This window comes from Lepisosteus oculatus, chromosome 10 (genome assembly GCF_040954835.1).
Source record: "Lepisosteus oculatus isolate fLepOcu1 chromosome 10, fLepOcu1.hap2, whole genome shotgun sequence".
Classification (NCBI taxonomy): domain Eukaryota; kingdom Metazoa; phylum Chordata; class Actinopteri; order Semionotiformes; family Lepisosteidae; genus Lepisosteus; species Lepisosteus oculatus.
The window spans coordinates 43618213-43632290 of record NC_090705.1 but is presented as its reverse complement, the minus strand read 5'-3'; the positions used below and the strand labels follow the sequence as shown (position 1 = coordinate 43632290).

The following is a 14078-nucleotide window of genomic DNA, read 5'->3' as shown; positions in this document are numbered from 1 at the left end:
AATGTGCAGTATTAGTTGAATTTTGTTTCTTGTGTTGTAGTATAATCTGCATTATTAAGAGATCAAATTAATTGACAAGTTGATTATCATTGTTTTATTAATGAATGTGAGTTCTAGTAAGTTAATAAATATTTGTTTTTAATGCTTTGTGTCACTTTTGTAATTGAGTATGTTTCTCTTTCAGACAGTGGCTTAAGTCTGAAGATATTCAAAGAATATCATTGTTCTTTCATAATAAAACACTAGAGAAGGAGGTAAGTACTGGTACATATAGTGAGACATCTTTATTTAAAAAATTGGTTGATAAAAAGTATTTCATATGGTTTGCTGTTTATTAATGGTTGTCCCTGTTCTCCTGAAGTATAAAATTGTGCCGATGACACAGTAAAAACGTTTATTTTGAGACCAAACACAAATCCCAAAAAACAATGAAAGATGCTAAAACAAAAAACTAAGAAGAATATGTAACATAATCGTGCATTTTTGTTTTAATTGTTAATCACAAAATTAAAGAGTTGGTATTTTCTTTCTGAAACTATTGAAAGGTAAAACCTAATACTGCTACTCAGGAGGACATTTTCATCTGTGATCTATCTTACAATTGAGTTTCCCTTCCTTTCTGCAGTACAGAGCAACTACTTTGCCAGCTTTCAAGTATTATGTCACCTGTGCTTGTGTCATATTTTTCTGCATCTTCGTTGTACAGATTCTAGTCTTGCCAAAGTAAGTATGTTTGTATTGTATTTTATTTATGACATTTGATCTTGCACTTTACATATATAGTAGAACAAAAACAAATTACAAAGATTTCCCGGTGTTTAATCTGCACTGTAACTGGCCTAGAACTGGTTCTAATCTGTATTGTTTCAGGCCCTAAAATACATATCAAACTATGTTATATGCAGGGGGGTTGCAGGGAACGCTGGAACCTAACCTGGCAAGTAAAACGCACAAGGCAGTTTACACCCTGGACAGGACACCCGTCCATTGCAGGGCACACACAGACACACACACACTCACACCAGGGCCAGTTTTCCCATAAACCAATTAACCTACCAGCACATCTTTGCACTGATGCCCACATTAACTCTGTAAAAACATACAAACTCCACGCTATCAGGAATTAAACACGGCCCTAGCTCCACGAGGCAGCAATGCTGACCAATGCTACATTGTGCCACCCAAAAGTTAAAACATTTCTTGTCTTATTCCAGTGAGTTTTAAATACAGTGTACAAGACTTTGTAATGAGAACTAGCATTTATGGCCCATACTGTATGTTGGATGTAGTTAAAGCAGAAATCAGTCTTCTTTTCACCATAAGGTTAATTGTATTTTAAATTGGCATTTCAAATTTTGACTAACCTAAAGTGCATTTTATGTATATGCTGTATTTGCATTTTCTGCTAACTTTTTTGTAAATTCTTTATGCTGTCTGTATATAAAGGATTTGTTTAATACATTTTTCAGAACGCAAGTACTGGGAATTTCTTTTGGAGTAGTTTTCCTTTTACTGTCCTTGATCCTGCTAATCTGTTTTGCTGGCCATGTATTGGTGAGTACTGTGCTCAGAGAATGTGAAATAAGGTCTCACTAAGAGCACTGGTGAGACATTTTTATTAATACTCATATACATGAAGTGATGACAGATGGTTTTCTTGGTCTCTCAACCATGTTCAGCTGTTAAAAAGGCATTTTGTTTGATACCATAAATCAGATCAAGCACAATTTACATGCAAATTTAATTTATTAAGAGTGTCACCTAATTAAGCCAAAGCATCTGAAGTATCAAGAAAAATAACATGCGAGTTTATTGCTAATGGATCTTGTGTAAATGCTTAAATTATTCACTTCTTTTTTCTGTTTTTTATTTTGTGCATTAACTTGAATTTTGTCTATATAATATACATGCAGTATGCTTTTATGGTGTTTCATACAGCATGTTGTCTTTTTTGGTGTCCTCCTCCAATTTGAATTGAGAAGAATTATTAGTTCTGAATGCATTGGGTTCTGTGGTTCCACAAAATCGTGGGTTGGAATGCTTTACTATAAAACCCATGGTGTTTTACATAAAGAAAGTTATTTTGAAGTTCCCTATGTTTTAAAGGTTCTTTCCTCAATATGGTATGTCCCATGAATTCTTTATGAAGTATTCATAACTTTAAACACAAACTGTATACACTTTTGAAAGGAGTCTGTTTTATTCTAAAACCGGATATAATTAGAAAAATCTTAATATACTGTACATTAATATTTTGTTTTTGAAACAAAACTGCATATGAAACATTACATTTGATATTTTACCACAGTGTGCTGTTCTAAAGGTGGTATATTTTATTTCCTTCCCCTATTTTTTTTTTCTGAAAATGAATATGGAGCTCTTTTTAAGGACATTTTAGTCATAAAGGTCACATGTCTATTAAATGCATTTGGTTGCTGTTTATTCCACTGCTAAATACTGTATGTTACTTAGATTTCTACTCTAGATTTTTCAGCTCCAGGTCAGCTAGTAAAAACACATAAATGTTTCAGCTTGCTTTTCCCATTACTTATAAAATATGTTAAGGATCAGACAGTGAAATGTTAATATACAGATAATATATATATATAACTCATTATATCTTAAGATAATTTATTTAGTTTCTCATCCAAGTAAGAGATTATCATTATCATGTATAACATCTCAGTTAAATTGCGTTACATACTTTTCAGTGTTTCTTCATACATAGTGGGATTTTAATATATTTACTGTCAGAGGTGATACACTAAACTGAATGTTTGAAATTGCTGCTGTATTTGCAATTGTGTTGAAAAATGTTTTGCATTACATATTACAGTGATCCTTACATGTACTGTATATCTATGAATAAAACACAAACACCTGAGATGTCCAGGATGATCCTTGAAGAAGGATTCTTTATATGCACACTCAGTTCCAACATAATCAAATTAAAAATAATTTACTTTGAAGAACATAAGTTTATTTAAAAAAATTAAATTTAAGTTCTTAAAAATAAGATAAAAGTTTTCTTGAAAGTAAAAACAAATTAAAATTCATTTAATGTTCACATGCATATGAAAGACGCATATAAATATAAGGACAAACATGTAGTGGCTTCTCTCAGTCTTAATTAACTCAAGTAACATGTTTACCGAACCAGATGTTCCACCACACAGATATAAATGACAGATTTATCTAATTAAATGCACAACGCATAGCGTCTTTGATAACGCCAAAATTGGCAGTTTTCCATTTCCTCCGGTGCAGTGTGCTCGGATGCCTGAAGACTAAGTATGCGACTGTTCGGTGCTCTGAATGTCATTTAATTAGAGCCTTAGGGGTTGACCTGGGAGTAAAAATAGCAGTGTGATTTCTTATTCTCTCATCTGTTCAGCAATGCAGCAAAACAGACTCTACGTCTTGGCTTTGGATTCTAAGATCGTCTGGAATCATTGCCAACAAACCCTGGCCACGGATCACTCTAACTATGACAACAACTGCCTTAATATTAATAATGGCTGTATTCAATATGGTAAGTACAGTAAACACCATGGATTTGAATCATTCATTAGTTAATTTTTATTCAGAATGCAACATGCAGTCTCTGATGGTAAAATAAGCACAGTATATTTCAAAGGTGTTCTTTAACCACCTTAATCCGATATTTTACTCCATGCTGTTTTTTTTATGTCTGGTAATTATCAATTATTTCAATCTTTTGAAAAGGCCTGTTTCTGAAATAAGTTGCCTTAGGAAGCTACTAAATAAGTCCAAATAGATACATTCCAGTCACACAAGAAGACAATTTTTGTTAGTTTTAAGAACAGGTTCAAATAAGAGAAAGCCAGTGTTTCCAGACTGCCATCTTACATCTGAATACAAATATGGTGAAATGTTTAAAATAGTTACCATATGTTAACTCTACAATAAAGGGTGATATGGATAAGGAAGATGGTATACATGCTCTCAGTCCACCCAAAGTTGGTACTGAGTACTGCGTGGATAGAAGCATGGAAAACTGGATGATCATTTACAGAGAATTGAGAATTGGAGAAATATTGGGGTGAAATTAAAATTAATCTTAGTATACTTCCCCCTTCTAACAAAAAATGTCAGTTACCCCCTCTCTAGGTTTGAAGAGAGGACAGAAGCCCCAGACAGAATGAGTACAATATTCATTTACTTTCTACAGACCATTGAAAATGAATACTACACAGAAAATGTTAAAATAATCATGTTAAGCGTCTGGTTGCCTAAAGGAAGGGATATGATCCTTTTTCCCTAAAGAGCAGAAGAGGGGTTCATGGAGTCTCCCCCAGGGTCCACAGGCAGTGCTTTCCGGTTGTTTTCTTCTTCCTTTTCTTACACAAGGCACAGGCGGGTTTATGGACCCAAACGTTGTTCATCTTACAGGGACATGCGCAAATGACCTACACCTACCTAAATGGTCAAGACATTTGTTTTAGCATTGCATCATACCAAAGCACTATAACTTACGAATTATTATGAATTATTTATGTAGAAACATTCAAATAAAGCATTACCAGTATTACTAACATCCCCTAACAAAGTACTTATCAAGCAAAAGAGGAATTAAGTGGGGCAGATAAAATTCAGAATGCCATTAACAGTAGGAGATTTATACTTTGTCATGCCTTGAATTGCGTCCTGTGAGATATGGGAGCCCATGGAAAAATTACCTCTGCAGGAGAACAACTAGGTAAAGAAAAAGTTTAGAAAAACCTTATACCTTGATCAGATTCGGGTGGTTTATCTGTATGTGATCGGTCAATTCTCCCCCTGCATATCAAATAGCTAGAATATCTAAACAATGTTTTTATTATTACCAAGGCTCAAATCGAGTAAGTTTACAGCTTGATTTCCATTAAAATAATTTGCATTATATTTATGCATAACAAATTTGATATGTTTGATAAGTGAATTTATTTTCTAACCATGCAGCCTCAGAAAATGTTATTCAGCATATTTAGAAAAACAAATTGGTTTCTGATTCAGTTTCAGAAATTGTCTTTGTAATCAGATAGCAAGATGGTAGTATTTCTGCATTGTGCACCACAAAAAATATATAATGAATTATAGAATATGATTTATTTAAAATCTCTGTTCACCATATATCTACCAGAACTAGATCAGACATACACTTTTTTAATGCTGTGGATGCCAGAGACTGGATATTCATCTCCTTCGGTCTGTCAAATATATGATTCATGACTGTATTCATTTCTGAACCAAAAATATCAAAGCCAGTGAGGTACAACAGGGATTTAGTCAGGAGAATAAAAACTGGTTCAAGCATCATAAGGGTATAAGCTAAAACAAAATTCTTTTTTTCCTGAAAATTGCCAGTTTCCCTAAGATAATGCTGAGTGACCCCAATGTAGAAATGAAAAAACCAAGACCCCTTTTATTTGTTTCTCTTCTGAATAAATGCCAGCTTGCAAATCTGAACATCTTATTCTTTCAAATTAGAGAACTGTCATTACTGTATCATATTTATGTGTTCATTTTGTCTTTTAGCAATTCTAAAATGCGGTGGAGAATTTACTCTTCATATGCTCCAAGATTAAACAAATACATTACTAATGCACATTAGAATTCAAATTCACTGTTAAAGCAGAATTTATATATTCAATAAACAAAGAATACATAGGAGCTGCAAAATAAAAATAAGTAGGCAAGATTACAGCAGTAAAATGCTTAATCTTGGACCAGAGAAATATCAATATTGAAATTGACGTGCCTAATGACTGGTCCCTTACTCAATCTGGCGGACTTCCTACTAGAGGAATGACTGCATCGATCTGTTTTTTTCAAACCATCAAGAGAGAGCTCAAGTCCAACACAGGTTTACAATTTCAGAAAAGCAGACTATGAAGGACTTATTTTAAGAGACGTAGAATGGGATATGATGTATGCGGAATCAGTAGAGAATGGAAGGTAAAGGGATTATGTTTAAAGCACAGATTTATCCCAAATACTGTAAAACGCCAGAAAAAAAAGTGATCCAAATGGTTTCTAAGAGAAATATGAAGAGAAAAGCAAATGAAATATATTCTGTATATATGAATTATAAGTACACATAAGATACTGCACTAGAATGTCTAAGAGACCGAGATGATAATTGCAATGGAGACTAAATTAATTTTTCAGATTTTTCAGTATTTCATCAGAAAAGGACAGTAAAGGATGAAGTGAAGTGTCTCAGGAATAATAGGAAACAAGATGAAATGATGACAGGAAGATACAGTAATAAGACCACAGTCAATTTCCACCTGGAATGATGTCCCCTCAAACATTTTGTAATATCTCTGGAAGTTTATATAGTACAACTCTGTTTTATGGCTTAAATAAATGTTTCACTCAGGTGATCACTGAGAAAGAAATACACAACAGTCCTTATCCTGAAGAAGTTTTCTCTATATATATATTTTGATTATACTTCTTTTATATTTATATTACACTTTTTTATTTTATAGGTAAGTTAATTAAGAAAAATATTCTCATTTACAATGACAACCTGGAGAGTCATTTACAGTAGAGTGTTTGCTGAAGCAATCTGACTGAAGTATCTTGATCAAGGGTCTTAAATAATAGCAGCAAAGAAGACTCAGAAATGATACAGGTATTAGATGCATTTTAGATAAACAAATCTCAAGGCCCTGAGTATTATATCCACATAAATCGGAAATTCAGTTTGAGAGATCGTACACTATAAAATCAATCTTAGCCCATGTCTTGTTAAAAAGAACATTAATGATGTACAGTAGTTTGCTGACAAAGCCAATACTATCTTCTTTTAAATTTATCTACCAGTACCCAACAAGTTAGATGGGACATTTTCTTGTTTTCTACTTTCTTATGATTCAGATTGTCTACATTAGGGGGGAAAGATTAAATTACAGAGCCCCTTTTTAAATCTTGCAAAATCTTAGCTCCCTCAGCAATGACCAATAATGATTCAGGGAGATATCGGTATGGCTTATTTTCAGCCGGGGAACATTCAACCACAGCAGACCTCACAATATACAGTACCAGATACTGAAATATCTAGGCTGCTTGTTACAATCTTAGTAGCCATTTTCCAATATCATACTGTATAAGAGCATTCAGTATTGGCGAGAACCCATTATGTTGGCTCATATTTGATGTTATCCTGATTTTGTTCACCCAATATTCATTGTTTTCCTGGCTAATTCTACTTATGTACAAAGGAAACAATATTCAGATCTAATGGATTTAAGTTAGTTTTCAGTTTGAAATATTACACTCTCTGTTATTGCAAATTATCCAAGGAGATTACAAGGAGAATTAATAATTATCTATTAAAGGGGATACTTCCTCTCATTACATCCACTGCTTAAATGGTAAACATAATAATACAACATAATAATCACTGTGTCTCCAAACAGTTTCTCTTCCATCAAGTCTGTCAAGGTCAGTGCTGCATAACTGGTGAATAAAACTCCATCACTCTCTCTGATGCCAAATCAGATGACCTATGACCCACAGAAGACACTGTTTGCCAAAATTCTGCCCCTGATCAGTTTCTGTACTAGCAGCTCATTTTCATGCAGATGGCTGCAATTGTCCAAGTGATTGTCTTCCTAGAATTCCTCATGCTATAGCCACTGCAGTCTGAAAAGAACTGATGTGACTGTCCTGAGCCAGCATGGTAGTAACCCTCTGCCTCTCAGGACATTGTCTCTTGCAGAGAATTTTTGGTTTTACGTGGACCAGTCTGCTGTTTAAACATCTCACACTCTGGGCAACCTATTTTTACAGACAGGTGGGCTCCAATCAAGTTTCTTTAATAGTTTTACTCTATTTGTTCTGTTATACCTTTCCAGATACCCAAAATAAGAATCCTTTTCTGTCATTTATTTGGTTAATACCATGTTTGGTCATCTATTACAAAGTTTTGTACAACTTCAAGGTTTTGTGCTAAAGATGGAAATAAAAAGTTACCATTGCCTTAGAAAAAAAGCTTTGCTGTCTATACCTGAAACATAGGTACATTCAATTCCTCAGTATTTCCATATGTCTTGTAACAGCTTTTCAGAATTGTGTACAAAGACAAGTCTGATTCAGAGCACAAGCTAAATAAAGATCTGTCTGTGAATGGGTCTCTTTTTTGACCTGACTGTCTGACAGACACTCAGTGGCTCTGGTTAAAACTCTAAATACAATCTTCCCCTGTAGGTGTATGACATTCATGTTTCACATGGCACCATCTGTCACTCATAATGATTAGAAAAACAACTGAATTTTTTAAAAATGAATTTCTTGCTCACTACTTCAGTTTTGTGTGGATTTGACAGCTGACTGGAAAATCTGAAAGCAATATTAAAATTGTCTAGGTTAGCCAGGTTAACTTTTTTTTATTTCTGTACATTCAGTACTGTAAATACTCAAAGGTTATATATCTTGTTCATACTTAAATCATTATTTTTCTAAAGCAGTTTTCATAAAAAGATCACCCCTAAACAAAAACATGAAAAGGTGTAAATACATAAATGAAAATCGAAGAAAAATACAAGAAATTAATTAAAGAAATGTTAAAGAAAAGTAATACACAAATGATCTTTTCACCAGTTCATAATGTCAGCAGGTTTGGAGTTAGAAGAGGAGCACAGAGCTAAAGGCTTCAGAATTTAGGAGTAATACAAAAATAAATATCCTATAAAAGTTCTTGCCAAAAAATGTAGTAATGAAAGCTTGTTTCAGAGGGTTGTGGCACAAACACTAGCAGTGCTGCCTTCACTCTAGACACCAGGTATGATCGGGGAGAAACCTGAAAACTGCAACCACAACAGGAGACCCTTGGAGATTTATCTGCTCAACGGTGCCCCCACCCCTGTTTATAGACCTTCTTGGGGGTCATAATAGTTTAGCTAAGTGACCTCTGCATGAGCTGATGGCAAACATATTCCACTAGAATTTTCTCAAAGATTTACCCTTCTGTATAATGTATAATTCTCGCACAGAGCAAGAGCCATGAAAGGTTTTTGATTAGTTTCAGGTAGGTTAAGTTACCTTTTTTAGGCCATAGAGGCCCCCCATTTTTTTCTCAACCATCCGACACTGGAGGTGGAAGTGATGTGGTCAGCATCACGCTCCGGCCTGCCTATTACCCCCGGAAGGATTAGCCTCCGGTACTCATTTGGAAAGTAGGTCCTGGGAGCTGTCTGGAAGGAATAAGAGCAAACTACATCGCTTGCCCCTACCTGTGATTGAACCCAGGACTTTCCAGGCAGGAGCTAGATGCCCTTGCCGTCTGAGCTACCACGGCTCTTTTGATTGGTTTTATGAAGTCCAATTTACCAAGATGCATAACATTAGAATTCTTTTACCAGCTCATAACTGATCCTGAATGTAGGAGAGTTAAAGCAGGTAATGTTTAGTCACACACTGAACAGTGGGATAGAGACACCTCAAAGTTAAACAGTTACAGAATATAAAAAGCACAAGTGAGAATATATTGTACTTACAGCTTCAGAGATTTTTCAAAGCGAACTGCCACCTGCAACTTGTTTATAACACAGGGTCCATCTGAATTGCTTGTACAGTGTGACCAAGCTTTCAAGGAAGATGATACTAAAATCCATCTATTTCAAAACCACTTTGACATTGTTCTACATGTCCAGAATCTTAACTTCAAGTTATTATCTTTATTTTAGCACAGCACCTCCTATAAACAGTGGTGAATTATGATACCCCAAAAAGATTGGCCTCCTATAGAAACTGCCCAGGATTATACAGTACCACTGTAACAGATTCAGTCTTGACCATGAAGTGACAGAGTTCAATCTTAATGTCGGATGATCTCAAAGATTATGATACCAAGTTATTACACCCATCCATATTCAGTAACCACTTTTTCCTTAGAGGGTTGTGGTTAGAGCCTAACCATGCAAGCTATGGGTTGAAGGCAGACCTACACTCTGGATGGGATCTGTTCCTTGAACAAGCAGCAGCAATAATAGCTACACATACAGAACATTACATCATTTTGTTATGTAGATTTCTAGAAGGCTTCTTTAAGACAATTAATTATTAAATTAAACAGGGCAGGAATTCAGGGAAATGTGAGTGCCTGCATTGAGAATTGCTTATTAAATGCAAAACAAGATACAGATAAGGAGGTGAATACATACTCAAATTGATGTGATTTACTGTAATTAGAAGAGTACTGAAATGGTCTATTACAGATTTTAGACCCCTATTCTAGATTTCAGAATAGTTAATACTCTAGTCAGGTTTGCAGTTTACTAAAACAGAAGGATTAGCAAACACTTTAGAAATGAAATTGAAAAACATTTAGATAAAAATCAATACTGGGTAAACACCTGGCAGATTATGTTTAACCTAAAGAAGTGCAGAGTTTTGCATTCAGTTAGTAAAAACAAACTAAAACAAAATGTGAAATACTGAACTAGAAGATACTACTATAGGAATTACTATAGAACACAAATAATTCAATTATTATACATGTGTGTTTCAGAAATTCACACTACTCATAATATCAGTTGTCTTTGCAAATCAGAATTTAATAGTGTATTTTTTTCCAAAGAAAAAACTTTTAATAGGTTTACACATGTTCATGTTAAGATTGCAATATTTTGGCTCTCTTTACAACTGCAGCATTTATCATTTAATGTATCATTTCAGATCAGCATTTATTTTATAGCTTTCTAGACTAATTTTTATTTTTTATTTTATTTTTCATCACCAGTTCTTCTTAGAGGACAATGTTTCAACTTCAGTTCCCATGTTTAACACCTCAAATGAAACTTTGTATTACTCCAATGGCCAAGCACTGCGAGTCATAGAGAAGAACAACTTCTATCTTCCAGTAAGTAATCCTGGTTGATTTTTGTGTAGTGGAAGGAAAAGGTCCTTCATATTCGTACAGTGTACATCCTCATGCTGCTCACTTATCAGTGAGATGACGAAACAGTTAGTTCATGGATGCCCAATTCACCAGACTTGAACCCCATTCAATATTTGTGGGATGAGCTGGGACAACATGGGATCTAGGACTCAGAGACCAGTAAACAGGCACTTGTTTGTCCAGGTTCCATAAAAAGAATGCAACAGGATTCCAGACACAAAATCATCTGAAATCTTATGAAAAGTAATTTTTGCACATGCTTAGTTTGTATAGCTTCCAAGAGTGCCATAATAATATAAAAGTCATAGGTCCCTTCAGTTGTACAGTATAGGTATTTAAGCACCACAAAAAAAACATTTTTTTAAAGTTTGTTTTACAGTTTGCATAAAGTTTGTGACATTAACAATATAGCTACTTTTGTAAAGTCAGTGGAATCCTATTGTTATTGTGTTAAAAGTGTCAACTAATATCTGTGAAAATATTATATTGAGAAATGAGAATTCACATCTAACCTGGAATTATTGGAAATAATACCTTAGTATTACGTATTCCACAGGATTAAGAGTCTAACAAGATGGCTCAGTTGTCTCTTGTTGCCAGACTATAGGAACAGGTGAACAACTGTTCTGTTTTTTAGTAAATTCCTAACTACTTAGGATTAAGTTTAGACAATTTAAATATCTTTCTTATTAACTCAGGGAACACTAAAAAATGTGTGAGTGAAAGTCCTGCAAAGTATGTGAATCAATCTGCTGTCCCTTCTAGAAAAACACTAAATAGGATAAATAACAAATAAAAACTGTAGAGTCAAATATTTTAAAACCATAGTAACAAAATATCTGTAGAGTGTCTGGAGTCACTTATATTGTACTTATATTTTTCCCATTAGTATTTCATATACAGCTGTATTCTTGGTCTGATATCCTGTTCGGTGTTCCTGAGAATAAACTATGAGCTGAAGATGATAATCATGCTGGCAGCGGTGGTTGGCTACAATGTCATCATCCTTCAAACTCATGCTTCTGTGTTAGACGAATATAGCAAGTTCCTGTATAAAACGGAGATTTTGGAAAGGTAGGACATACTTATATTATTTTTGATATAGTAATAGTAGTTTTTGAGGAGCTATCTACACTTGGTCTTTGGATGAGTAAAATATCCATAATAGAAAACCTAAGGTACTTTTTACCATATAAAGTCTTATAGTGGTGTAAAATCCAGGTTCATTCTTTTCCTTTATAGTCACCATGTGTTTTTGTAGAGCTACAACACAATTATGAGATGCTACTATCATGCATTAATGATACAACACATTCATGATGTCAGTGTGTCATGATTTGATCACAAGATTGTGAAAGAAGGTCACATACCACTGTAGCTCTCTTATAATCTTGTGTTCACTAAGATGGCAGCAGAACAATGCCAGTTCTCAAAATGGTGGCGTAGCATATTTACTGGAACACGAGACAGGTGTGCGCCTAAATGTATAGATTTGGATACATTTCAGTCATGCAGTTAGCTATGCTTTTTTTACATTGCAGCTAACCATTCATCCATCTTCTAACTGATTTATCAAATTCAGAGTCGCAGGGGAACCGGAGCCTGCAAAACAAGTTAGCAAAACAAGTTACACTCTGGACAGTACCCCGTCCATTGCCGAGCAGACAGACACAAACAAAAATATGCACACACTCACACCAGGGCCATTTTACCCAGAAACCAAGGTAACTGGCTTCTGTAAACCCAACAAAAATGTCTGGAGATGATAAGGTGAGAGCTATTAATCTAATAAAACATTAAACTAATCAAACAGATTTCACTATGATTGGAACATTGGTTAATTACCAAGGGTGATCTGGTGAAAAAAACAAACTCAGTAAATTAATTCATTACTTTGAAAGAAAGGCAAACATATTACAAAAATAAACAGGAATGATAACTTACTTATACTGAATACACTGATTTGTTAACAGCAACTAATCATACTTGTTTTCCCAAACTTGTATTCAGTGTTGTTGTTAGTATTTTTCTTATTGGAGCACTAAGCAATCTGAACTTTCTTTATTTGCCTTACAGAAGGTAATGGTTGCCTGTAGCTTTCCTAAAGCTATACAATGCAATTAAATGCTTATTACACTTATAGAACAACTGTATTCATCAGCTTTCTAATGTGTTATTGTATTGTATACAGTATTTGTTTTTATATATTTTTATAGTGAATGTATGCTGTACCCCAACACCCCCAAAATATGAAGGGGATTATTCTTACTTATATGCACACAATATAATAGCTGCTGTGCATTAAATAATTTCTAAAATTGCATTAGAAATCTAACAAATACTGCTGATATTTCACTATTGAGACTCCATTGAGTGTACTAACAAAAATACTGTACTATCTGGGGCTGTTTTGTGCTTAATATTAGGCAGAGTTCCATTACTCCCATAACTTCATAGTCCCTTGAATCCTTTGTATCACTAAGATACAAACAAACTGTTGTCCACAGTATGTTCATATATCCTCAGGGCCTCATTTCTCATTCGTATGCCTTGTGAGATACAACTGACATACTGTAAACTGAGCACTTTAGGGTATTTCATTGTTGGCGTTCTACAGTATGTCTATCCTGGGGACTGTGGGTTTTAATTGAGATCCCAGCAAACAATAAATTTCCCAAATTCTCTTTATTGCTGATGGGTTATGGGGGTTCATGTATTATTGTCGTAGATGCAATATTATTTTTCTTATTGGCGAAAGAAAAGTACAGGGGTTATGAGTATTTTTCCTGGGTTTGGAAATTATTTTCTGTTCTCTTTACTCATTCTAATTGAAATCATTTGGCATAAATTTGCAACAGTGGTGATGAGTGATCGTATCGGGTACTTTTCTAGATATACTTTTTTTATAAATATTATTTTAACAGCAATAATACTGAAACGGGGAATAGGTTGTGAGGGTTTAGTGAAGCATTCACTAAGTCCACTGTTTATATTATAGTTAGGTAAGAGAGCAGGGAATCTGTTAAAGTAATTCAAAAGGGCAGTCAGTCCATTGTTTTGTTCAGGGAAATTTTAGAAGATGTTCTTTAAAGACTCACTGCAAATAGATTTTTTTTTTGTCAGCATAAGAAGCATTTAAAGGTAGTCATAGAAAAATAAACATTAA

General features: G+C 34.3%; 1 protein-coding gene across 5 annotated transcripts in view; it reads left to right on the top strand.

The window, feature by feature from the left end:
- The window catches only part of LOC102696921 (adenylate cyclase type 2), a 105848-nt gene that overhangs the window by 83916 nt on the left and 7854 nt on the right, over positions 1 to 14078 (top strand). For all 5 annotated transcript variants that reach the window (XM_015357092.2, XM_069195269.1, XM_015357091.2 and 2 more), the window contains 6 exons: positions 185 to 254; positions 626 to 723; positions 1470 to 1554; positions 3395 to 3532; positions 10754 to 10873; positions 11802 to 11986. In XM_015357092.2, the coding sequence (XP_015212578.2) occupies positions 185 to 254; positions 626 to 723; positions 1470 to 1554; positions 3395 to 3532; positions 10754 to 10873; positions 11802 to 11986 (696 nt within the window). The remainder of the gene's footprint in view (positions 1 to 184; positions 255 to 625; positions 724 to 1469; positions 1555 to 3394; positions 3533 to 10753; positions 10874 to 11801; positions 11987 to 14078) is intronic.